This window comes from Emydura macquarii, unplaced genomic scaffold, assembly GCF_026122565.2.
Source record: "Emydura macquarii macquarii isolate MOO-44397 ecotype Brisbane River unplaced genomic scaffold, CSIRO-AGI_Emac_v2 contig_1043, whole genome shotgun sequence".
Taxonomy (NCBI): domain Eukaryota; kingdom Metazoa; phylum Chordata; order Testudines; family Chelidae; genus Emydura; species Emydura macquarii.
In genome coordinates, this window is record NW_027131180.1 from 562,566 (window position 1) to 584,110 (window position 21,545).

Consider the following 21,545-nt stretch of genomic DNA (forward strand, 5'->3'; position numbering starts at 1 on the left):
TTATGGAACCAGAGTATGCGTAAGATGAGGCTATGCAGCCTATTATACTGCAAGCCGTTATCTAGATCCATTCACAGCTTCCATCCTACTGGTTGAGTCAGGGTCCCAGGAGCTGATAAGGAGGGCATGTGTCTGAGGAATGTTTCTCTTTTCCTAGTCTCCAGCCTGGAATAGTCTCCAAAGACCATACAGGGTTATGGGTAACTTGCATTAGCAGCAGAGGCTGACGGCTGCAGTGGATAAACAGAGCTCTCATTACCAATCCTACTTCCCCATTCCCAAAGCTTCTGCTTAGATTTTACTACCCATCCCCTTGAGAAAAATGTTTCTGGCCTTCAGATGATTGGGAGAAGTAACTAGAGACCTCCTGAGTGTTCCACGGACACTTTCTAATAATGAGGCAAGTTCTTGTTGCTGGGGCAACTGGAGCCAAAACCAGTGCTCTAGTCTAATGGCCCTGGGGGACATCTTTGCCTGCAGTCACTGTTCATAGCAGAACAACATTTACGTGAGACCCTCGCTTTCTGGCTGTGCATGACGGGACTGTCAGGTCTTGCACAGAAACTGTAGCCAGAAATTTATCTTAAAAGTAATGTTCCAATTTACAGTTTTACATTCTGCAATTAGGCAAGTGTTTGCGCTTCAGCTATAAACTTTTCAGGCTCTCAAGGGCTAGTTCCACCTGCAAACAGCGACTGGTCCATCACGCAGCAAGTCCCGGTAAGCAGGACAACTCAAAGATAGACTGAATAATATGTTGTATTTCCTATGCAGTGCAGTATTCGCTTTCAAGATGCTGGACCTGATCTTTAAAATGTTAAATGGGCAGCTAGAACAAAACTATCTATCTAAGAGACTGCCTCTGCTTGCCCCAGCAGTTATGATCAGCAGGAACCCTGCAGCTGTATCCAGCGTGAAGACCAGAGAGGCAGAGGATCTGGCATTCTTAAGCGCAAGTCCCTAATTTGGGGGCAGGCTATAAGCAAGTCATAATGCAAAACAATTTCACAAAACCCTTCCCTCAGTAATGCAGCAACAGAATGGCCCAACAATATCCTTCTGAAACACAGCCACCAACATGATCCTACTCAGAGAGTGGCTAACAAGTGAGAAGAAGGGAGTTCTAGTCCCTTGACTGGCAGAGTTAAATAAGACCTATTTATGTACATTACAACCCGGCAGTAACCAAAGGCACAAGCTCTTGGCTGGGGATGGGGAGACCAGCATAGTGCTAGAGGAAAGAAGCCAATTGAGGTTATAAGGGCTCCTCTCCCACTCTCTCTAATTGATCCACTAAGGCTAGAGAGAGAGAGAGAGAGAGTTGCTGAATCCTGTGCCACGTGTCTTCAGAGACCTGGGAAACAGGCCGATAACTCCTCTCGAGCGGCGGTTCTCAACCAGGGATCAGTCGCAAGCCAGTTTCAGAGGGTCTGAGCCCCGGTGCCCCAAGAGGCAGAAGCTCTGAGCCCATTGACAGAGTTGGAGAGAGTTATAGGGGGGTGTTGCCGCCCCAAAAAAAACTGTAGTGCCTTAACCAGAGTGAAGTAGTCCCAGAGGCAGCTACACACACACCCTTACTTCCTTCCCCCCAACCCCAAGATCCCATCCCCTGGCCAGGTCAAAGGCCAGAAGCCAGGCAGCTGCTGCTCCAGCTGATGCCATGGAATAGGCAGCCGCTGTGCTCACCCATCTGCTGCTGGTGCTCAGAGCCCTGAGACTGCAGCTGCTCCTCGCTCCCAGCCACCTTTGACTGCTCACGCAGCCGGTAAGAGTTGCACAGGTGGGAAGGACTTGGCTCCAGGGCCATCAGAGCCCTCAGGGAGCAGGGACTTTCCCTGCACACAGCCCATAGCTACTCCCTCCCTGCATCCTGAGCTCCCACCTCCCTCCCACCTGCACATTCATCGGCTTTCTGTTTCACAAATCAGAACTGTTCCCTCAGTTGCAACAGAGAAAGCTGTGTCAAAGGTATGCTTTTTCATCATGAAAAGGCCATAGTGTGTCAACCTGGCAATCTCATCAACACACATCAACACAGAAGAGGACATGAAGAGTAGTTTTCTACCATATTAGACCTTCAGCTAGACATATATATCTGATCGCAATATAAACAGCAGGTTAGATTTCTTCTATAGCTGGATGGGTGGGTATGAGAAGCAGAGATTAACTGGGGGGGATCTGGTAAGACTTAATTTGGCCAGCTAATATCCATCCAAGTTTTAGAGGACTCTGGACTCACATTGCTTATTGAAAGAAATGTGACTGAGCTTTTAATACATTTTATTAGAGCTGTTAAACAAAAATAAAATCAAGAAAGTATATCACAGCTACTGTTAGTAACACTGAACTTCAAATAAAAGCAATACAACCATGAAATCACGATCAAATCAATAGGTTTATCTCAATATTGGATTAGAATTACATTATCAAATGAGTTAAACCCCGTAAAAATCAATGCAACAAATAATCCATCTTTATAAATCCTAAAAAGGGATTTAAGACGATGGCTGCCCATTTGGTTATATGCTCCAGCTAAAGAACTCTACCCAAGTCAATCAAATCTATAATTTGTCTGGACAAATATTTTGATATTGAATCCAAATCATCATCTAATATCATAACCACAAACTCAGAGTCAATTGAAAAGCTTCTTCCATAGATTTCAGTAAATTCTTTTGGTGGTGGTGAATCCTTTCCTCATTCCATACCCCTTTTCTCCCCTCAGAGATATCAAAAGAGATTTAAAAAAGGCCTTAAAAGAACACTGGTAAGTTTGACAACTTTTGATTGGAAGTTTTATAGCTAACAGCTTTAAGTTTCTTAAACACTTCAATGAGCACATTTGAGAGACTGTATAGAACTGTTTAAACCTGAGGAAACTTTCTTTCTGGTACCTTCCCCGTGTAGACTATACAGATGCTGTTACACACAGCCATGTTTTAACATCCCAAAACTGGGGAATAAAAAGGGCTGGGACACCTCACAAGTAATAAAAAACAAAAGAAAAAGGAAAAAAATTAAAACAGGGAGTTCACAAACACTTCAGCTCTCACAGTCCTGCTTAAGCCAGCAAGCTTTTAAAATATTCAGTGTTTGCATACCACAGAGGCTGTCTGTGACTATTTCCTCACTCCAAAAAAATAAATAAATAAAATTAAAATTAAAAATGGAGCAGACCAGACCACTTTTGAGGAAGCTGAAATGGACTTGTCAGCCTTGTCTTGAGTTGACATTATGTCACCAGTTTACAGTAAAGTTTGGAAAAAAATCCTATAAAAACAACTGATAAAGACCATAGCAACAACCAGACACTGAACATTCATCCATCAGCAAAATTAAACATAAATATGAACATCTTATGACCAGATGTCACCATTCTCCTTGCAAGACAATTCAGTAATTTTTATATTTAGGAACTAGGGCATAAGTCAAACAGCTGATCTTCTAAAGTTTTCATCTTGCTAGAGATAAAGTTACTTTAAAACCTCTCAGGATGAAACCCCTTAAATAAATAAGTAAATGTTACTAGAAGTCTGTATTCCCATATATGCTATTTCTCTCACAAGAGCTAAAGACTCCGCAGCTTACAGAAAGCTAATATGAACACCAAAGAAAGGACTAATGGAAATGAGGAGGCAAGTACTTACAGAACTTACAAACAAAGGGTTTACCACTAGTCAGTGGTTTAATCCATTCCAAGGCTCTTAGTATAAAAGATTTTCCTTACTGTACAAGTCCCTAATGGATAAACATCCAGTCAAGTTACCAGAATGTTAAATGATCCTAGCCAGTGGCAAAGCAGCAACCGCAATTGCATACTAGACTACACATCAGACTCAAACCTGAGCTGAAGGTTTATGCAATCTCAGGAGTTGTTTTTGCACGTATATTTAGTTCAAAAAGATCTTGTACTACATGTATATTTATGTTCTAATTCTTTTGTTACCATTATTTGAATATTTCTCAAGATTATCTATATGGAAATAGAGTACAGAACACAAAAATAATTATGCTGTCATTAGCAACTGGACCCAATATTGGATAAAGTGTTACTGGAATGAAAAGTTCAGCAGAAGTTTTCATTTTGATTTTTTTTTTTTTTTTTTTTTTTTTAAAAGGTATATAAAATACAAATCCTTTGCACTGCCCACTACAAATTCCTTCAGTGAATAAAGTACCGGTTTATTGTTTTGAGATTTCATTGATGTCTAGCCAGCTACATACAAATTAGTAAACAAGATTTCCCGGACTCTAGGCAAACAGAGGACACAAAAAAACCCAACCATCACCTTTTGGGACAGGAGGTTCCATCTATCATAGCTATTTAGAGGGCACCAACCACAGTAACTATACATGAATTTTATGGCCACTACAAGCTGATTATATATCTGTGGTCCTAATCCTGCCCTGACTTGCAACCCATGCAACTAATTCTCACTGACATTTTTCCCCATCTTTCTACATGGAATAATAGAGGCACCAGCTCCAGAAAGAGTTGTTTATTCAACACATACTAGGAATGACAATTTGGTGCAGCTACATTGCAACTCATGTTGAAACCACTTCACCAGAAGTAAATTTGGAGCACAATGAAAGACACATTGAGAAGGAGACAACAAAAGGGAAAAAAGAATATCAGTATTTTCTTTCTTATTGAAATATTTCTAGTAAAATTCAAGAGAAGAGCTCAAAATGCAGTTTTCTGCACTGAGGTTATAGGTAAGTGGAGGCCAGGAATAATTTCTCTCATGAAATAGCAGTTTTCTATATAATGTCTTCCCTATACCTAGAGAAAGGAATTTTAGCACAGCAATGATTTCTGAACAATATTTCCAGATATTTCCTCATCATAACGAGGCAGATGTCCCTCCCAGGGAGCTGAGCCCCCAGCAAACCCCATGATTTGCAGCAGGGAGAAAAGACAAATGACTGCCTCAGGGGATGGAAGATCCCAACGGAAGACTGGAGAAAGGGCCGCCCAAAAGTTAGACTGAGAGCAAGGTCCTAGCAGTGACAGAGCAGCAACAGCAGGAACCGGTAGGAAGTAGCCCAGGGAAATAAGACTTTGGTCCTGTTGTGCTGCCAGGAAGTGAGGCAGCAACCACACATTTCCCTACTGACCCTGTGGTGAGATCAGCAGTCACTTTTAGGGCCCTGGGCTGGGACCTCGTGAAGTGGGGTTGGTCTGGGTCCCCCTACCTCCATATATGGAGCTGGATGCACACTAACCTTTAGGCCAAAAAGATGGAAATACTGATGGTTTGCTCAGCCCTCAAATAAGTGGCCAGATCCTGCAACTGGTTAAACGCTCAGCCCTCACCATAGGAGGCCTAAGACACAGAATGCCTGTTAACTTGCCGAACCCTCAGCTAGCAGGCCTCAACTGTCCATTGCGCGGTTGCATGACCACAAGCCAAGCCACTGACCACTTTGCCCAACAGGTGTACCAATCACCCTACACTGCCACAAGGGGCGCCCTGGTCCAGAGACATGGAAAGCTTACACCCTGTTACAGTATTTCATCATCATAGGCATTTCTTTTATCAAGTTATATTCACATTTGAAGGGAAGAAAAGTTGAGACACCAATATTTATGTTGCCTGACAGCCTTTATATAGCTACTGCTACTTGAAATCCAAAGACTTGAATTTCCACAGATGCCCATCTGTTATCATTCATAGGGAGGAAAGAGAACACTAACTCTATATTTACTAAGGAAATTCTTGCCTACCAAACTATAATCTTGCATATTCTCACATATAGTCACAGACTTAAAGCCTTTACTCCCCCCCAACATGAAGCAGACACTTGCCAAATACTTTCACACAAGCTGAAGCAATTACCTGATTCCCCCCCACCCACCTCCCTGTACTGTATTGCCTTTTTATAGGACAGTCACAGTATGGAATGCATCAAAGCCTGCTTTCATGTTACCAAAAATATATTTTCTTGGTTCAGATTTTTGTACTCTAATTTTAGATACACGATAGGATCTCTACTATATCATGGGTTTCTATTAAACAGTCAAAAAAAAAAAAAAAAAAAAAAACTGCCATAGGGACAACAGACATGATCCCTCTAATTCCTCCCTCCCCACACCCACCAGGATACAACTGCACCTTAACACTTGAGACCTGAAAGTTCAGCTGCTTATTACATACAATTGTAACTCCTCCGTTCCGCTCCCTACACATGGTCCCTATTAAGTAGTGAAAATCAGAGTCAATGTATTATCCACAAGATCAGGGCTGATCTGCTATATGAATTCTGGCACACACACCTGTTAGAAATATTATCTTGTTTAACTCAAGTATTTGTCAAGAAGCTTCTTGATAATAACCAGGAAATAACTATTACAACAAAAATCTGAACAACATTTAAATGCCTTCTAAAATAATAGTGGTTAGCAGAAATCTTACATCACTACCACTGGTAGTAAAAGAAGGCTGTTTATTGTTGGCAAAGAGGAGAAAGACCATTTTAATTGTGGGATATTTTTTCTTCCCCTCTGACTAGAAAAGGATGTCTCATGATGTCTGGAAGATATAAATGGAACAGTAACCACCACACCACACCAAGACTTCCCAGCTGCACATCTCTGTCAGACAGATGGACCAATAAGAATGCAATTGTTTTTCCCACAGCACATCTGCAAACTATCCTCTTCTTTCTCACTTACTGACTTTAAAGCAACAATAAATACACCACACTTGCGGTACCAAAAGATTAACTAAAAATGCAGAATTTTATATCTTAATTTCAGAATTCCTATGTCTTGTATTGTTTAAAATATAATCTGAAGGCACGCAACCTAAAACAGGCTTTTGTGAGAAGACTTGTAATTTCCTGACATCTGGGAGGAAAGAAGTGCTTTTGTGTAATATTTCCAGTAGATCTATGAATTTAACGTTTAATATTTCACCATACTTACTACAGTTTATGAAAATGCCACATGATGAACTCCTGCAATGAAAGGTGTTCACAAACTGTGTACAGAATGGGATGTACCAAACAACTAGAAATATGTCTTTGAACAGCTCTAGTTCAGCAGGACTTGTCAACAGCCAATCTCACAATGACTTCAATAGAAGCAAGACAGAGCTCTAGGTATGGAGAAAACAGTACTAGAAATTAGGAAGAGAACAAAGCTTTAAAAAAAGTGCTATGGAGATTTTAATATAAAAAAACCACACAGGTGATGCAGGTAGTTAAGGTTGCTAAACACTTCCCATTATTAGGACTCCGTTTACAGTTGCTTATAACCTTGCCAAACTTTAACTGTTTATGCTGAAATTCTCATGAAGGGTGTCTGCCTCAGGTTGAGTATTAATTTTTTTTTTGGTGGGGGGAGGTGGGGGGGTGCGGGGGGGGCAGCATTGGGTGCAGGGGTTGGTCTAGGAAAGTTTCATCTTAAATTGTTCAGCCATTTCTGAGCAAGATGAGATTAGGAAAAATATATTATGTCTATGTTAAACAAAAATTCTTACAAACATTTCACTGAGAAACTAGTATCCCATGCTTTGCACCAGGGACCTGATATTTGGCAGAGAGATGGGCTTTTTACCTTCCCCCTGAAAATCTGCTCAAATTTGGCAAAATTATGTCTCTGGGGGGAAAAAAATCATAGTTTGCACATACTCAGCAGAGAGTTCTTAGAGTTTGGCGTCTAAAATCTCCATGATTCCATCTGCATTGAACATGCTCCAGCCTAAAGTTCCAGAGATGGAGCAGGACTTTCCCTGCAATTGCTGCTCCTGTCCTCTATTGGTCATCTACACAGCCAATGGCAGCCCGCAGCAGTGAACCACTGTTACACCCTGTGACCCCCATATTCATCATTCATGTATGGTTGTGATATTTCATGCGAAACATGCCATGTAAGATACCATATAAAAGGTCATGCATGACCTGCTGAAACATATTGTTCTGTCAAAGTATTTATATCATTAGTGTGTATGAAGTTATGAGATTTTGCTATATGGTTGTTTTTGAACTATGTTCAAAAAAAGGAAGAAGGAGGAACCCGGGAATTACAGGCTGGTCAGCTTCACCTCGGTCCCCAGAAAAATCATGGAGCAGGTCCTCAAAGAATCCATTCTGAGGCACTTGGAAGAGAGGAAGGTGATCAGGTCTAGTCAGCATGGATTCACCAAGGGCAAGTCATGCCTGACCAACCTGATTGTCTGCTCTGATGAGATGACTGGCTCTGTGGATGTGATGAAACCGGTGAACATGATACACACCTTGACTTTAGCAAAGCTTTTGATACAGTCTCCCAGGGTATTCTTATCAGCAAGTTAAAGTAGTATGGGTTCGATGAATGGACTATAAAACGGATAGAAAGCTGGCTAGATGATCGGGCTCAATGGGTAGTGATAAATGCCTTGATGTGTAGTTGGCAGTCAACAACAGGCGGAGTGCCCCAGGGGTTGGTCCTGCGGCCAGTTTTAGTCAACATCTTCATTAATGATCTGGAGGATGGAGTGGATTGCACCCTCAGCAAGTTTGCAGATGACACTAAGCTTGGGGGAGTGTTAGATATTCTGAAGAGTAGGGATAGGATACAGAGTGACCTAGACAAATTGGAGGATGGGGGGGAAAGGGGGGGAGTGGATTTGACTTGGTTCAACAAGGACAAGTGCAGAGTCCTGCACTTAGGACAGAAGAATCCCATGCACTGCTATGGAGTGGGGACCGGCTGGCTAGGCAGCAGTTCTGCAGAAAAGGACCTGGGGGCTACAGTGGACAAGAAGCTGGATGAGTCAACAGTGTGCCCTTATTGCCAAGAAGGCTAACGGCATATTAGGCAGCATTAATAAGAGCATTGCCAGCAGATCGAGGGAAGTGATTATTTTCCTCTATTCAGAATTGGTGAGGCCACATTTGGAGTATTGTGTCCAGTTTAGGGTCCCCCAGTACAGAAAGGATGTGGACAAACTGGAAAGAGTCCAGAGGACGGCAACTAAAGTGATTAGGGGGCTGAAGCACATGACTTATGAGAAGAGGCTGAGGGAACTAGTTTGTTTAGTCTTCAGAAGAGAAGAGTGAGGGAGGATTTGATAGCAGCCTTTAATTACCTGAAAGGAGGTTCCAGGGAGGATGAAGCTAGGCTGTTCCCATTGGTAGTAAAAGACAGAACAAGGAGCAACGGTCTCAAGTTGCAGTGGGGGAGGTCTAGGTTGGATATTAGGAAAACGTTTTTCACTAGGAGGGTGGTGAAGCACTGGAATGGGTTACCTAGGGAAGTGGTGGAATCTCCATCTTTGGAGGGTTTTAAGCTGCAGCTTGACAAAGCCCTGGCTGGGATGATTTAGCCCCGCCAGCCTGATCTGCTCTGAGGGTTTATTAGCAAGGCAGGCTGTGGAGGGAGGGAGAGGCTGCGGTGGGCTGCAGCACAGCTCTGGTTAATGGTGCTCGGCTCCACGGGGGTGGCAATGTAGGGCAGCGAAGGGCTCGAGACGCTGCCGTGCAGCCCCCGTGGCTGGGACGTGTGAAACCTTGAGCAGGCCCATCCGCTTTCCTGCCTCGCAAAGGAGCAGGCGGCAGGCGACCCCCCCTACGCCCCTGATGGGCAAGAAAAGTGCAGCCAGCGTGCCTCAGGCTGTGCCCTCCCCCGTGTCGCCGGGCTGTGCCGCTTCACACCTCAGCCGCCTGAGGTGGCATGTCATCCCCTTGCCTGCCACCGCAGCGGGAGCCAGCCGCCGGTGGGCTAACCCCCAACCCACTGATTTAGAGGAGAAACTGTAAAGGTGTCAACCCCGCTGGCAATGCCCGGCCAGCCGCGCCAAGGGGCTGGCTCTCCGAGCCATCTCTTCCCCTCTCCTCCCGTCCACTGCTAGCTCTCCAGTGACAACAAAAGAGATAACCCCCACCCAGGCAAGTGTTAAACAACCTTTGACCAACAAGGGAATTGTAAACACAAGATCTACAATTCAGTAAGAGACAGTTGCACAAGCACCACACAATGAGAACTGCTCAACTCGAAGACTCAGTTGCACAAGCATGACACAATGGGGACTGCTCAACTGTGTGACTCAGCCAAGCCCACCAGGACATGCCTGGATCAGTATCTTTCCAGAGACATGGATTGAAAGTATAGAATAAGGGACAGTGGCATCACGAGGCCACCTTTCTGCTCCCACCCCTATGCTGAAGGCAACAAGAATGCTGGGAAGACAGAAACTTGAACTGGGGAGACTGATCCCAGGCTGAGAAGGAAAGTCAGCCTGTGTTAAGAACCGTAAACAACCTGCAACATCCAGTGGGTAAGAAAAGCTGTTTGATTAAACTCCTGCTTAGCCTAAAAGTTTAGGATTCAGAATGCATGTTTATTTTTTATTTTCCCAAATAACTCTCTCTGCCCTTTATGCCTACAACTTATGATCACTTAATCTTTCTGTAGTTAATGAAGTTATTTTAATGTTTTATTCTTACCAGTGAGTTTGTCGAAAATGCCTGCTAAATCTGCTCATGTTACAAAGGCTGGTGCATGTCCACTTTCCTTTGACGAAGTAGCAAAACTAATTAATAAGCTTGCACTGTTCAAGAAAAAGTCTTCTGCAGTGTAAGACGGTATATTTCTAGGCTGCAAGGCTGGGGGCTTGGGAGATTTGCTGGTGTTTCCCTGTGCAGGTCACGAGGGGGGTGGAGAATATTCATGAAACTGAGCTGGGTGGGCCTCTGCATGCTGGTGGCTGAATGACAACAGCCCTGGAGGAGTTTGCTGCTTGTCACTGGCACGGCATTACAAGAGACAGCCCGGGCTGGACAGTTAAGGGGACACAGCAGTCACACAGTTCCAAGTTGTACCCTGGCGACCCCGTCACAACCGCCAAGCCCAGACTGGCAGACTTGGACTTGCATTACGGTGCTAAAAATAGTTAGCCATTCCCCACCCACTCCTCCCAAAGCTTCAGAGCCTGAGGTCCTGCACAAGCACATAACTATTTTAAGAGCCATAGTACACATCTCGGGCCTGAATCTGTTAACCCACATTCGGAGGCTCACTGCCGCAGGTTCTGTAGAAATAGCCTCAGGCCGCCCACGAAGCACTGAAACGTGAAGCTGGGAGACTGTCTCCTGTGCTTTCACTGCTGCCCTTGCTGGTATCCAGGCACCATGACAGAGAAAGAGGAAGCAGTCTGACTCAAATGCAAGCACAGGAAGAGATGGGATAAGATCTTACGTGGGAGGGAGGATAGGAGCAAGAGCAGAGGAGGGATAGGAATGGAGGACAGCGATAGGAGCAGATGGGGCTGTGACTAGTACAACACACTCAGACTCAGACTTTAAGCCCAGAAGGGATCATTATGACCATCTAGTCTTACCTCCTGCACACTGCAGGCCACAGAATCTCACCCACCCACTCCACTCCACAGAACCTGAAACTGATCCTATTATTCCTGAGTCTCAATATTCCTCTGCCGTCTAAATATGATTTAAACACATGGTAGGTGCAAAACTTTAAGTATGACAGCATTCTTGATGCAAAAAACCCCAAGACTTATCGTCTCCTATCAAAGGTAATTTCACCTGACACCTTTCCGCCTGTTCAAGACACACACAGCAGCAGTGATGTCCAAGAGAACCTGTACAGTGCATTCCTTGCTATACAAAAGGAAACCCAACCTGCCAAAGGAACCGCTCATAGCTCTCAAACAGTTAAGTGGAGACATATCTTGATCTGACCCAGAGGAGCTCCTCCCATCCTAGGGAGAAGGCATACATGACCAGAGTCATGGAGGGCAGTGCTGGGGAACAAAAACCTCTTTGCGAACGCTGGCAAGCTGCATCTACTAATCTAGGGATAGCATGACATTTGTAGGCACATAAAAGTTAGCAAGCCCAAGAAATGGTGGGATGGATGGTTGATGAACTTCAACCAACCCTGCTTGCCCATGAAGTAAAGATGGCATGCTGAGTCATGTACATGCTAGCTGCCATGAGTCCTAGAAGTCTCCAAGAATTCTGTACTCTTTTTACCAGGATAGGCATTAAGGCCTATGCACAGGTCCACTACTGCCCAAAATCTGGCCAGAGGCCAAACTGGAGTCAAGAACTGCCCCATAAAAATCTATCCCTTGTATGGGAAACAGCACTGATTTGTCCTTGGGGATTTGACAGGCCCAAGGAATGACAGAAGGACTGGATTTTATTAATGTTGACCTCCAGCTGACATTTAGATCAACCCCAAATCAGCCAGTCATTCAGACATGAGAATACCTGAATGCCTGCCTTCCTACGATGTGCTGCTACCACTGCGCCATGCACTTTGTAAAGATCTGAGGAGCTGAAAAGAGACCAAATGGGAGGACTGTGAATTGGTAATGTACATTTGTCACAACAAAACTTAAAAACTTCCCATGGCTCCGGTGAATGGACACATTGACATAAGTATCCTTCAAGTCAAGGACAATGTACCAATCAACTGGATTGAGGGACAGGATAATAGAGGCTAGGGTAACTATGCAAAAAAAGGTTTTATTTTTTATGCACTTGGGTTTTGCAGATCAAGAACAGATCTGAGGCCTCCCTTAGGTTTTGGAATGAGAAAACATTGGGAATAAAATCCCTTTTCCCAGTGTGAAGAAGGAACCTCTTTTGTTTCCTCCAATTGTAAAAGGAGCTGGACTTCTTGAATGAGAACAGTCTCATGAGCTTGATCCCTAAAAAGAGATGGAGAAACTGCATGGCATATCCCAATTCCACGATGCTTAGCACCCCGGGATTGGTCATAATATAGGTCCAAGCACCTAGCAGATGAGATAACCTGTTGCCAAAGGGAGGGAATAGGAGAGATTAGATATTGTGGAACTGTAAAAGGTTCAGAGGAAGACAACAAAGATGATCAAGGGAATGGAATGGCTTCCGTAGGAGAGACTAAAAAAATAGGGGCTGTTCCGTTTAGAAAAGAGATGACTAAGCCGAGATATGACAGAGGTCTGTAAAATCATGAATGATATGAAAAAATTGAATAGGAAAGTGTTATTTACTCACTTCCACAATGCAAAAAGCAGGGATCATCTGATGAAATTACTAGACAGCAGGTTTAATACAAAACAAGAGGAAGTAGATACTTTCACACAATGCACAAGTTGCCTATGGAACTCATTGCTAGAGGATGCTGTCAAGGCCAAAAGCATAACTAGGTTCAAAATAGAAATGGATACAATTCATGGTGGATAGGTCCATCAAAGGCTATTAGCCAAGATGGTCAGGGATGCAACCCTATGCTTGGAGCAATTCATGGACCTATCCACCATGAATTTTATCCATTTCACTTCCCTATTCAATTTTTCCACGTTATTCATGATTTTATAGACCTCTATCAAGTCTTTGAGCTCAATATAGGGGTATCAGGGTGAAATGTAATGGCCTGTGATACAGGAGACCAGACTAGATGATCTGATGGTCCCTTCTGGCCTTAAACTCTTAGGAAACCCTTTTAGGAAACCTTTATTTTCTTTCTGTTCTTATTCAGTTTTTCAGTGTACTTTATTCTTTGCCATGTCTCTGTTAAGATAAAAGTTAACTGCCACAGGACTCTTCTGTCACTCTTGCTTAGACCCCAATGTTTTACTTAGGCACTTGTCAAAAGGTATGTTTCAAGTGTCTTTCATATCTGAGACAAAGCCATAAGGTGTCATGTCACTCTACGCTGGCCCGACAGCCGAAAGACCTGATTCAACCTATAGTACCTCAGTCCTCAAAAGACTGAAAAATGCATGTCACAAGCAAAGAACAGGAGAGACCAAAGTGTCACCAATGCTGAGGCCTTCCCATTGGCAGCAGACTGATTAGGCAAGATATGCCCAGATGATCCCAGCAGGCAAGCCACACTCCATAATGCAAAAAAAGGCAAAAAAAAAAAACAAAAACCCTTGCGGTCTCTGCCAATCTGACCTAGAGAAAAATTTCTTCCCATTCCCAAATCCGGCAGTCAGTAAGACCCTGAGCATGTGAGCAAGATGCATCCGCCAGGCATCAATAACAGGATTATCTGCGTCTCCTCAGAGTACTGATCCACCCCATGGGGTGCCCCAGCTCCCTCCCTGCCCAATCTCTAATGCTTCAGAGCAGTGGTTCTCAACCTATTTATCATTGTGGGCCATACATGCAGCACTCTCTGTGTTATGTGAGCTGCATCCCACACAATATATATACTACCTGTATGGCCCTGAGGAAGACACGTGCCACAGCTGTGCGCTGACTGGGCTGCAAGTTGAGAACCACTGCTTCAGAAGAACACATCTAATCAATTTTAGATGGGGGAAAAGGATTCAAATCCTCCCTGGTCCCTGCAGATGGCTAGCTGAATCCCTGAAGCCTGGGATTTGATTACAGTCATCTAATAAAAAAAAATTGTGCTTAACTTGTTACATATTTATGTCCAAGTTCATTTGTTACATCACAGCTATGGACATCACACTCAAGAAACAATGCTGTTTATTCACTCAAAAAAAAAAAAAAAAACACCTCAATTCCAGCACCATATTAAAGTCATATTGGAGACTGGGGAGTGCAACCCTTTTCTGCTGAACACAGAAATGGAGATTAACGCTCTCTGAATCCTACATTGTCTTCTAAAACAGTGTTTCTCAACCTTTTAAGAAGCAAGTACCCCCTAACTTCTGAAAAATTTAATAAGTACCCCAACACTCAATTTTCCACAGGATTTTATATTTACAGACTAATGTGAGCCATATGTTGGAAGAAGGGCTGAGTATATAAGGCCGTGATATGACAGATGTAGGGTTACCACCTTTACACCAGGGGTGCACAACTCAAGTATGTACCTGGGCTAGAGGTAATGTTGGCCAAAGCTAAGAGGTTTTGAGCGGCATGCCAATGCTGGGGAATATAAAGCACCGTGCCAAATTTTTTGCCATAGATTTGAGAGGAGGAAGGGGTGAGAAAGAGACAGGGAAAGGAGGGCGAGAGAGAGAGAGACAGGAAAAGAGGGTAACTGGTAAAAGCTGGGGCTGTCATAGAGCAGTGAAATTGACAGGTTTTCTGGGCACCGGGGCTTTGAGCCAGGGAGGGGGGCTGCCACCTGGGCAAGTTGTAGGTGGCTGCCACCCGGCTGCCCACCCAGGAGGTGGGTGACTGCCACCCAATCTGAGCTGGGGCAGAGGAGACTTTCGCGCCAACTGGGACCCACACATGTGGGCAGGCGGCTGCTGCCCATCTTCAAGCCAGGGCGTGGGAGGCTGTCCCTTGGCTCGGAGCTGGGGCGCGGGAGGCTGCCACCCAGCTGCAAGCCCAGCTCACAAGATGCAGGAGGCTGCCACCGGGCTCCCACCTGGGAGCTGGGACCCAGTGGGAAGCGGGGAGCTGCCTGCCCGCCTCCCAGCTTGAAGCTGGGATCTGGCAGGAAGCGGGTGGCTGCTGCGTGCTTTCCCCAAAAGCCAGTGGCTGCCGCCTGCCTCCCAGCTGGGAGCTATGACTGGGAAGGAAGCTGGGGTTGCCACCTGCCTTCCCCAGAATCTGGGGCCTCCCACACACCTCCCAGCTGGAAGCTGGGACCAAGTGGGAAGTCGGCAACTGCTGCCCGGCTTCCCCAGAAATCGGCAGCTGCTGCCCATGTCTCCTTCATTCTGTTTTTCCCCAGGTACTCCCTGCCTGTGTCTCGTGTACCCCCAGGGCTATGCATACCACAGGTTGAGAAACTATGTTCTAAAATGCACCCAATTAAGCGAGGCGTTCTGAGATGTTGGCCTACTGTCAACCAGCAATTGAGCTCAGATCAATGCAACTGAGTATGTTCCAGTGACTGAACACACTTCACCTTGGCCTGCAGGACTAAATGAAGTTCAATAGCGAAAAGCTGATGCTTAATTTTTTGTGTATCTTTCTGCATTACAATAGTTATGTATATTTTCATAAATATCCCTGACATGTCAGGCAGCAGTAACACATTGTTGATTCTCAAACAAATTGCCAAAAATCACCACAGATTGAAATTTGGGGTATCCCTGCACATGTAAGCAATTAAATCCATTGACTGTAATTGACATGATACAGTCACCTCAAAAAACAGAACTACAGTTGACACCAGCCTGTCTGCTTTTTGCCTTTATTGTACACAAAATGGGGTGGCAGTAGAAGAGAAAACAACTTAATAGCTAGCTTTTAAAACATACTGAGCCACTTCCCCAAGTACTTAAAGCCACTGATCCCAGCCCAACCACACACGCAAGAGTTTGTGCGTATACCCGAGGTCTGTGTAAAAGACCATAGCATGGGTTCTCTTTTGTTGCTTTATTTCACTTATTCCTTCCCCATCTATAAGCGTGTGTGTGTGAGAGAGAGACACTCTCTCAGACACAGCGTGCTAAACATATGGGATGGATGCAACAGCATCTGGCCCTGCGTAAGAGCGAGCAGGCTATGGCCAATGTGTTTGTCTCCAAGCCAGCCAGAGCCTAGCAGTGCTGTCACCCCCGCCTCTCTTCGGCTCCACGCTCAGCAGCATAATAGGACAATTCACCCCTCTGGCTCTACGGGCACAACAGGGGGGCAGCCTCTGAGCAAACCCCCCTCCGGGGCTCTTCCCAACACTTAAAACCAAGCAGCATGGAGAGGTCTCTCGCCTTCCACCAGCTGCCGCGCTCCTCGCTAGCCAGGTACTGAGCCCACCCCGGGCCAACCCACCGTGCGCCTGTACCCTTCCCGGGGAGCGTGCGCCCGGCTGGATGATGCACTAGGGACTCGCAAGCCAGGCGCAGCCTCTCCCCAAAGTCCACGACAGCCGGGCCCCGCCAGCCTGAGCTGCTCTGAGGGTTTATTAGCGAGGCAGGCTGCGGAGGGAGGAAGGGAGAGGCTGCGGCGGGCTGCAGCACAGCGCTGGTGGTTAACGGTGCTCGGCTCCACGGGGGTGCAACGTAGGGCAGCGAAGGCAGCGTCTCCAGCCCGTGCGGCCCCCGTGGCCGGGACGTGTGAATCCTCGAGCAGGCCCGTCCGCTTTCCTGCCTCGCAAAGGAGCAGGCGGCAGGCGACCCCTCCCCTCCCCGATAGGCACGAAAAGTGCAGCCAGCGCGCCTCAGCCTGCGCCGCTTCACACCTCAGCCGCCCGAGGCGGCCTGTCACCCCCCCTTGCCTGCCGCCGCAGCGGGAGCCAGCCGCCGGTGGGCTAACCCCGGCCGGCGGATGTAGAGGAGAAACGGCGAAGGTGTCAATCAGCCGCGCCGGCAATGCCCGGCCAGCCGCGCCAAGGGGCAGGCGCTCCCAGCCATCTCTTCCCCGCTCCCCCCGTCCCGGCAGCGGGGCTGCACCGCCACGCGCCGGCCTCTCGCTCTGCCGAGCCCAAGCGAAGCGGAATGCAAAGGGCGAGAGGCAGGCGGCGCCCGGGGGAAGGCGGAGAGCCTCCAGCCCCGTGGGAGTCTCCGACAGCAGCCACCCCCGAGCCGCCCCCGCTGCTGCCCCGCACCGCCCAACCCCCCGCAGGCCGGCTCCGGCATAAAGAGGACACCCCCCGAGCCCGCCTCACGAGCTGCCAGCCCGGCCCTTCTGCACCCCGCGCGGCGCGGCGCGGCGGCCGCCCCCGGCTCGCACTCACCCATGGGTGTAGAGCCGGCCTCTGCCCGGCAGCGGAGAGAGGCGGAAAGTTTGAGGCGCCCGGACCAGCCGCGCGGACGGGAGCGAGGTGAAGCCGCGGGTCCCGGGGAGGCGCCGCGGAGGCTGCGGCTGGCTGAGGCAGTCGCCCGCCCGCCTGCTCTCTCAGCGCCCGCTGCAGCCGGGCTGCGTTGGGCTGCTTCCCGCGAGCGGCTCCGCTGCTCTCATCGGCACCAGAAACTGCAGAAGCGGGACGGTGAGAATCGGGTAGGCTGGGGGGAAGACGCAGCTTCCGCAAATCACCTGGGGTCCCCCCCCTGTGCCGCTGCCGCCGCTGGGGGCAGCCAGAGCCAGGCTCGGGCTGGAGGCTCACTCGGCGCCGCGGGGCGGGGGGTTGCTGCTCCTGGGCGGCGCCTTCTCCCCCTCTCGGGTTCGGGTTGGCGCCCGCGGCGTGTGCAGGCAGCAGCGCGAGCCTGAAGCCGAGGAGCTGCTCGGGCTGCCCAGGCGGCGCCGCCACCGCCGCGCTAAGCTGAACGCTGCTGCTGCCGCCGCCGCCGCAGTCAGTCAGCGGCTCCCGCCCGGCTCCGCTCCACGGCGGGAAGTGTCGCGAGAACGCACCGCCCGGCTGCACCCGCACCGCCCGCGGCCCCGCAGCAGCAGCAGCAGCGGAGAAAGGAAGGAAGGAGGCTGGTAGGGACCTTAGTAAGGCAGGGGTGGGGACATGAGCTCAGCTCCCAGCCGGGGTCTGCCCAGGGAAGGATGCTCCTCCTCCCGGTAGGGACATTTGGGGAGGAAAGGAGGAGGCAGCTGTGGAACGGGGGGGGGGGGAGGAGGAGCAGCAGCAGAGCTTGAGCTAGTCTGTTGTTAAAAAATCAAGGCTCACACCATCCATCCCCTCGCATTACAGCCATTGACTGAGTTGGGGGAGGACGTGGGTAGGGCTTTAACTTCCGGCAGCGAAAACAGAGTGGGCCATCAACAAAATGCACAACCTCCTGGGTAGAAGAGGGTCCACTCCCCTCCCCCCACCATAATTTCAGGCACGTGAAGTTCAAACTCCTCCCCCAAATGCAAGTTCAACTGAAACCTCACTTCCACCGGTACGGGGTGGAGCAATGAGGGCAGCTGGAGCAGCCCAGCTCCTCCAGCCCCAGCAAATGTTTTGATAACGCCTGCTCTGAGTTTTGTTTGTAATGAAACCCACTTACCACTTCTACATTTCAGGGTAAACCCAGCTGTACAGGTGGTTCGCTAGGGTGTGTCTTGCTGTATCATTACTAGAGTTGCTGCGATGAGTGAGTACTTTCGAAGTCTCTTTTGAGAGGTTCTATTATTTTGTAGCCCTATAAGGTTCAGGGGTTGTTTAAACATAAAGGGTCTGTGCACTCTCTAGTCTCAGTAACCAACGAGAAGCAGTTCTTCTATAGATCTGGATGAGAGAGGCTGTACAAACCAGCTCAGGAAAGCTATTCCACGTGGTGTAAGGTAGCATGAAAAAAAGACCTGAAGGACTCTGCAGAGCTCAAAAGCTTGTCTCTCACCAACAGAAATTGGTTCAATAAAAGATATTCCCTTACCCATCTTGTTGCTATAGAAAAAAGAGACAGACAGAGAGAAGACAGGGCATCAAAGCTGCTGTAACAGATAGGGAGAGTACAGATAATTTTTTTAAAATTTTAAATTTCTTTATTTCATGTAATTGATCCTACTTTTCAACCATTGTATAAGGATTTGAAGTCTGCATTTGAAGACAGTGAACACTTGTGACATTGACACAATGAAACAGTATCAAAATTATTCATTATGCTATTTCAAGACCAGTAACATGTTTGGACAGAAAGATGCCATCTGGCCTGTCTCTGCTTCCCTACCTATTTTATAACTAGTATTTTTCTGAGGTTGGAGTGTATGTAGGTTTAAGGGTCTTTGGAAGAACTATTACATATCAACTGAAGCAGACTCCAAGAGGAAAAATATTAACTACATAATCAACTTAAAAAGATAAGATGTAGGGAATACAATCTAAAGAGATATTTGCACTACTGAGCAGCTTTAACTGCCTAAGGCTGCCATAGACTATTTCTTTAACTCTCCCTAACATTAATTTAGCTGTGAAGATAGAAAAATGCAAGCAGGCAAAGTGATATTGATTTAACATGGGATGCATATTATTTCCTGTTTGACAAATAGCTGTCAGGTACAGCAAAAGCAGAAATTGTAAGAACTCCTCATTGGAGTTTGAATTGCCTATCAATCAGAGTAGAAAAAATGCTTTGATGCAATTGTTTATTTGACCATCAGAATCTGTATTTTTGAAAGTAGGACTTGAATGAAGTGTTTTATTTTAGACAATGAACTCTCACACTGTAAACTCTACAGGGCAAGGGGCATGATTTTGGCTATAGGTGTCATGCACACAGTGTGCTTTATAAATACCTAGTTCATTTTTTTAGTTATATCATGAGAACTTGCTTTGCTTCAACTGTAAAGCAATGGTTGTAGCAGAGTGACTCCATATGGTCAAGCAGTTTAAACTGAACCAGTTTAAACTATAAAAGGAACACAGTTAAGTCTAAAGTATTGCAATTTTCCTTTTTTAGGGAAAAATGTAATTTACGTCAGAGAAAGAAAACATTGCACAGAATGTCTTATGTTCAATGGGGTTTGTTTTTATTAGACATATCTAAGGAAAATAGTAAAACAAATCCAACTCAGTAGGCACAGAATAGAAATGTAAGGTAAGAAGAGTCTCTCTCGTTCAGTCAGCTTTCACTGAAAAGAAGAATCAAGCCAACTTGTTCATTAACAGTTCCATCAAAAACAGAGTAGACATGCCAACTGTGAAATGTATGCTATTGTTTAACTTTTTCCCCCAGGCAATGGCACTGGAAAAATTTTTGTAGCCATTCTTCCGCAGCCAGGGAGTGGAGGGTTCTCTAACACATCACAGCCTGACTACTTAACCTGCAACCATACAAAGTCTGCACAAGATCCAATTTACTTCTGATGTCTCATGTACTAAATTCATCACATCTCTGCAATCTGGGATTATCAGAAAGCATAGAAGTAATTTCCCAGCATGACAATTTCAAGAATTGTCTATTCTGCTACAACCCATCAGTCTCAGTTTAAGAAGAGTCAAAGATCATAAGTATATGTGCCAACCTACATTTAGAATTGATGGAAATAGTTTTGATAATGAGGATGATTCCATTGTAGGATGCTAATTATAGGGTTGTGGTTCTAAGAAATTTAAGGCATACTGGAGTAAGTGGTATACCTGATTTACTAGAAAGAGGAGCATTTCTTTAGCAGTTTCTACAGCGATGGATCAGGGCTGGCAGGGAGATAAATGCCACAGTGTCTTCCAGTTTTCATCAAGAGGCTTACTCCTATGTACAATTTCCAACCAGGCTCTCAGAAGCAGAAAACCTCTTGACTTCTGCCACAGCACACTAGCAACTTCTGTTCGTCTCTAAAGAAATCACTCTAAAATAATTACTATATTTGGACTGGCCAGTTTCCCAAAGATTAAAGCAGGGTAGCAATATGCTCCCATTCTGGAAAGTGAAAAAACTCGTGTTTCTATAAGCTTGGTGGCCAGGAACATCATTGGTTGTATGTTAATGTACTGCCTACTACAACAGGGACTTGATCTGGTTAAGGTCTCAAGATGGTACCGTAATATCCTAAAATAGCTTTATACGCTCTTTAGTTTGCCAGAGGAACGAATACACGCTTAATAAATATTATTCTGATCTCTAATTTATTATTGAATATGTTTAGAAAAAGTGTTTGAGGAAGAAAATTAATCTTCACTACTACAGCATTTGCTTAGAAAACGTAAGGATTTGTTAATGTACACAATTTCTCTGATGTACAGGATGTGGTTACATATTTTAGATTAAAAGGATCTGACTGATATTTCTCAGGAAACAAAAACAAACATGTAGGATGCAATTTTCAAAAGCACATAATTGTTCTTAGTGATT

The 21,545-nt window shown here is 46.1% G+C and overlaps 1 protein-coding gene across 4 annotated transcripts in view; it reads right to left on the reverse strand.

The window, feature by feature from the left end:
• Nucleotides 1–18,375, reverse strand: part of SH3KBP1 (SH3 domain containing kinase binding protein 1) — a 333,778-nt gene extending 315,403 nt beyond the window's left edge. For 3 of the 4 annotated variants that reach the window (XR_010919120.1, XM_067545017.1, XM_067545015.1), the window contains exon 1: nucleotides 17,558–18,375. Coding sequence is in view for 2 of the 4 variants with exons in the window: in XM_067545017.1 (XP_067401118.1) it covers nucleotides 17,558–17,561 (4 nt within the window). In the remaining 2 variants the exon portion in view is untranslated. The remainder of the gene's footprint in view (nucleotides 1–17,557) is intronic. The other variant, XM_067545016.1, reaches the window with a different exon arrangement.
• Between the last annotated feature and the right edge of the window lie 3,170 nt (nucleotides 18,376–21,545).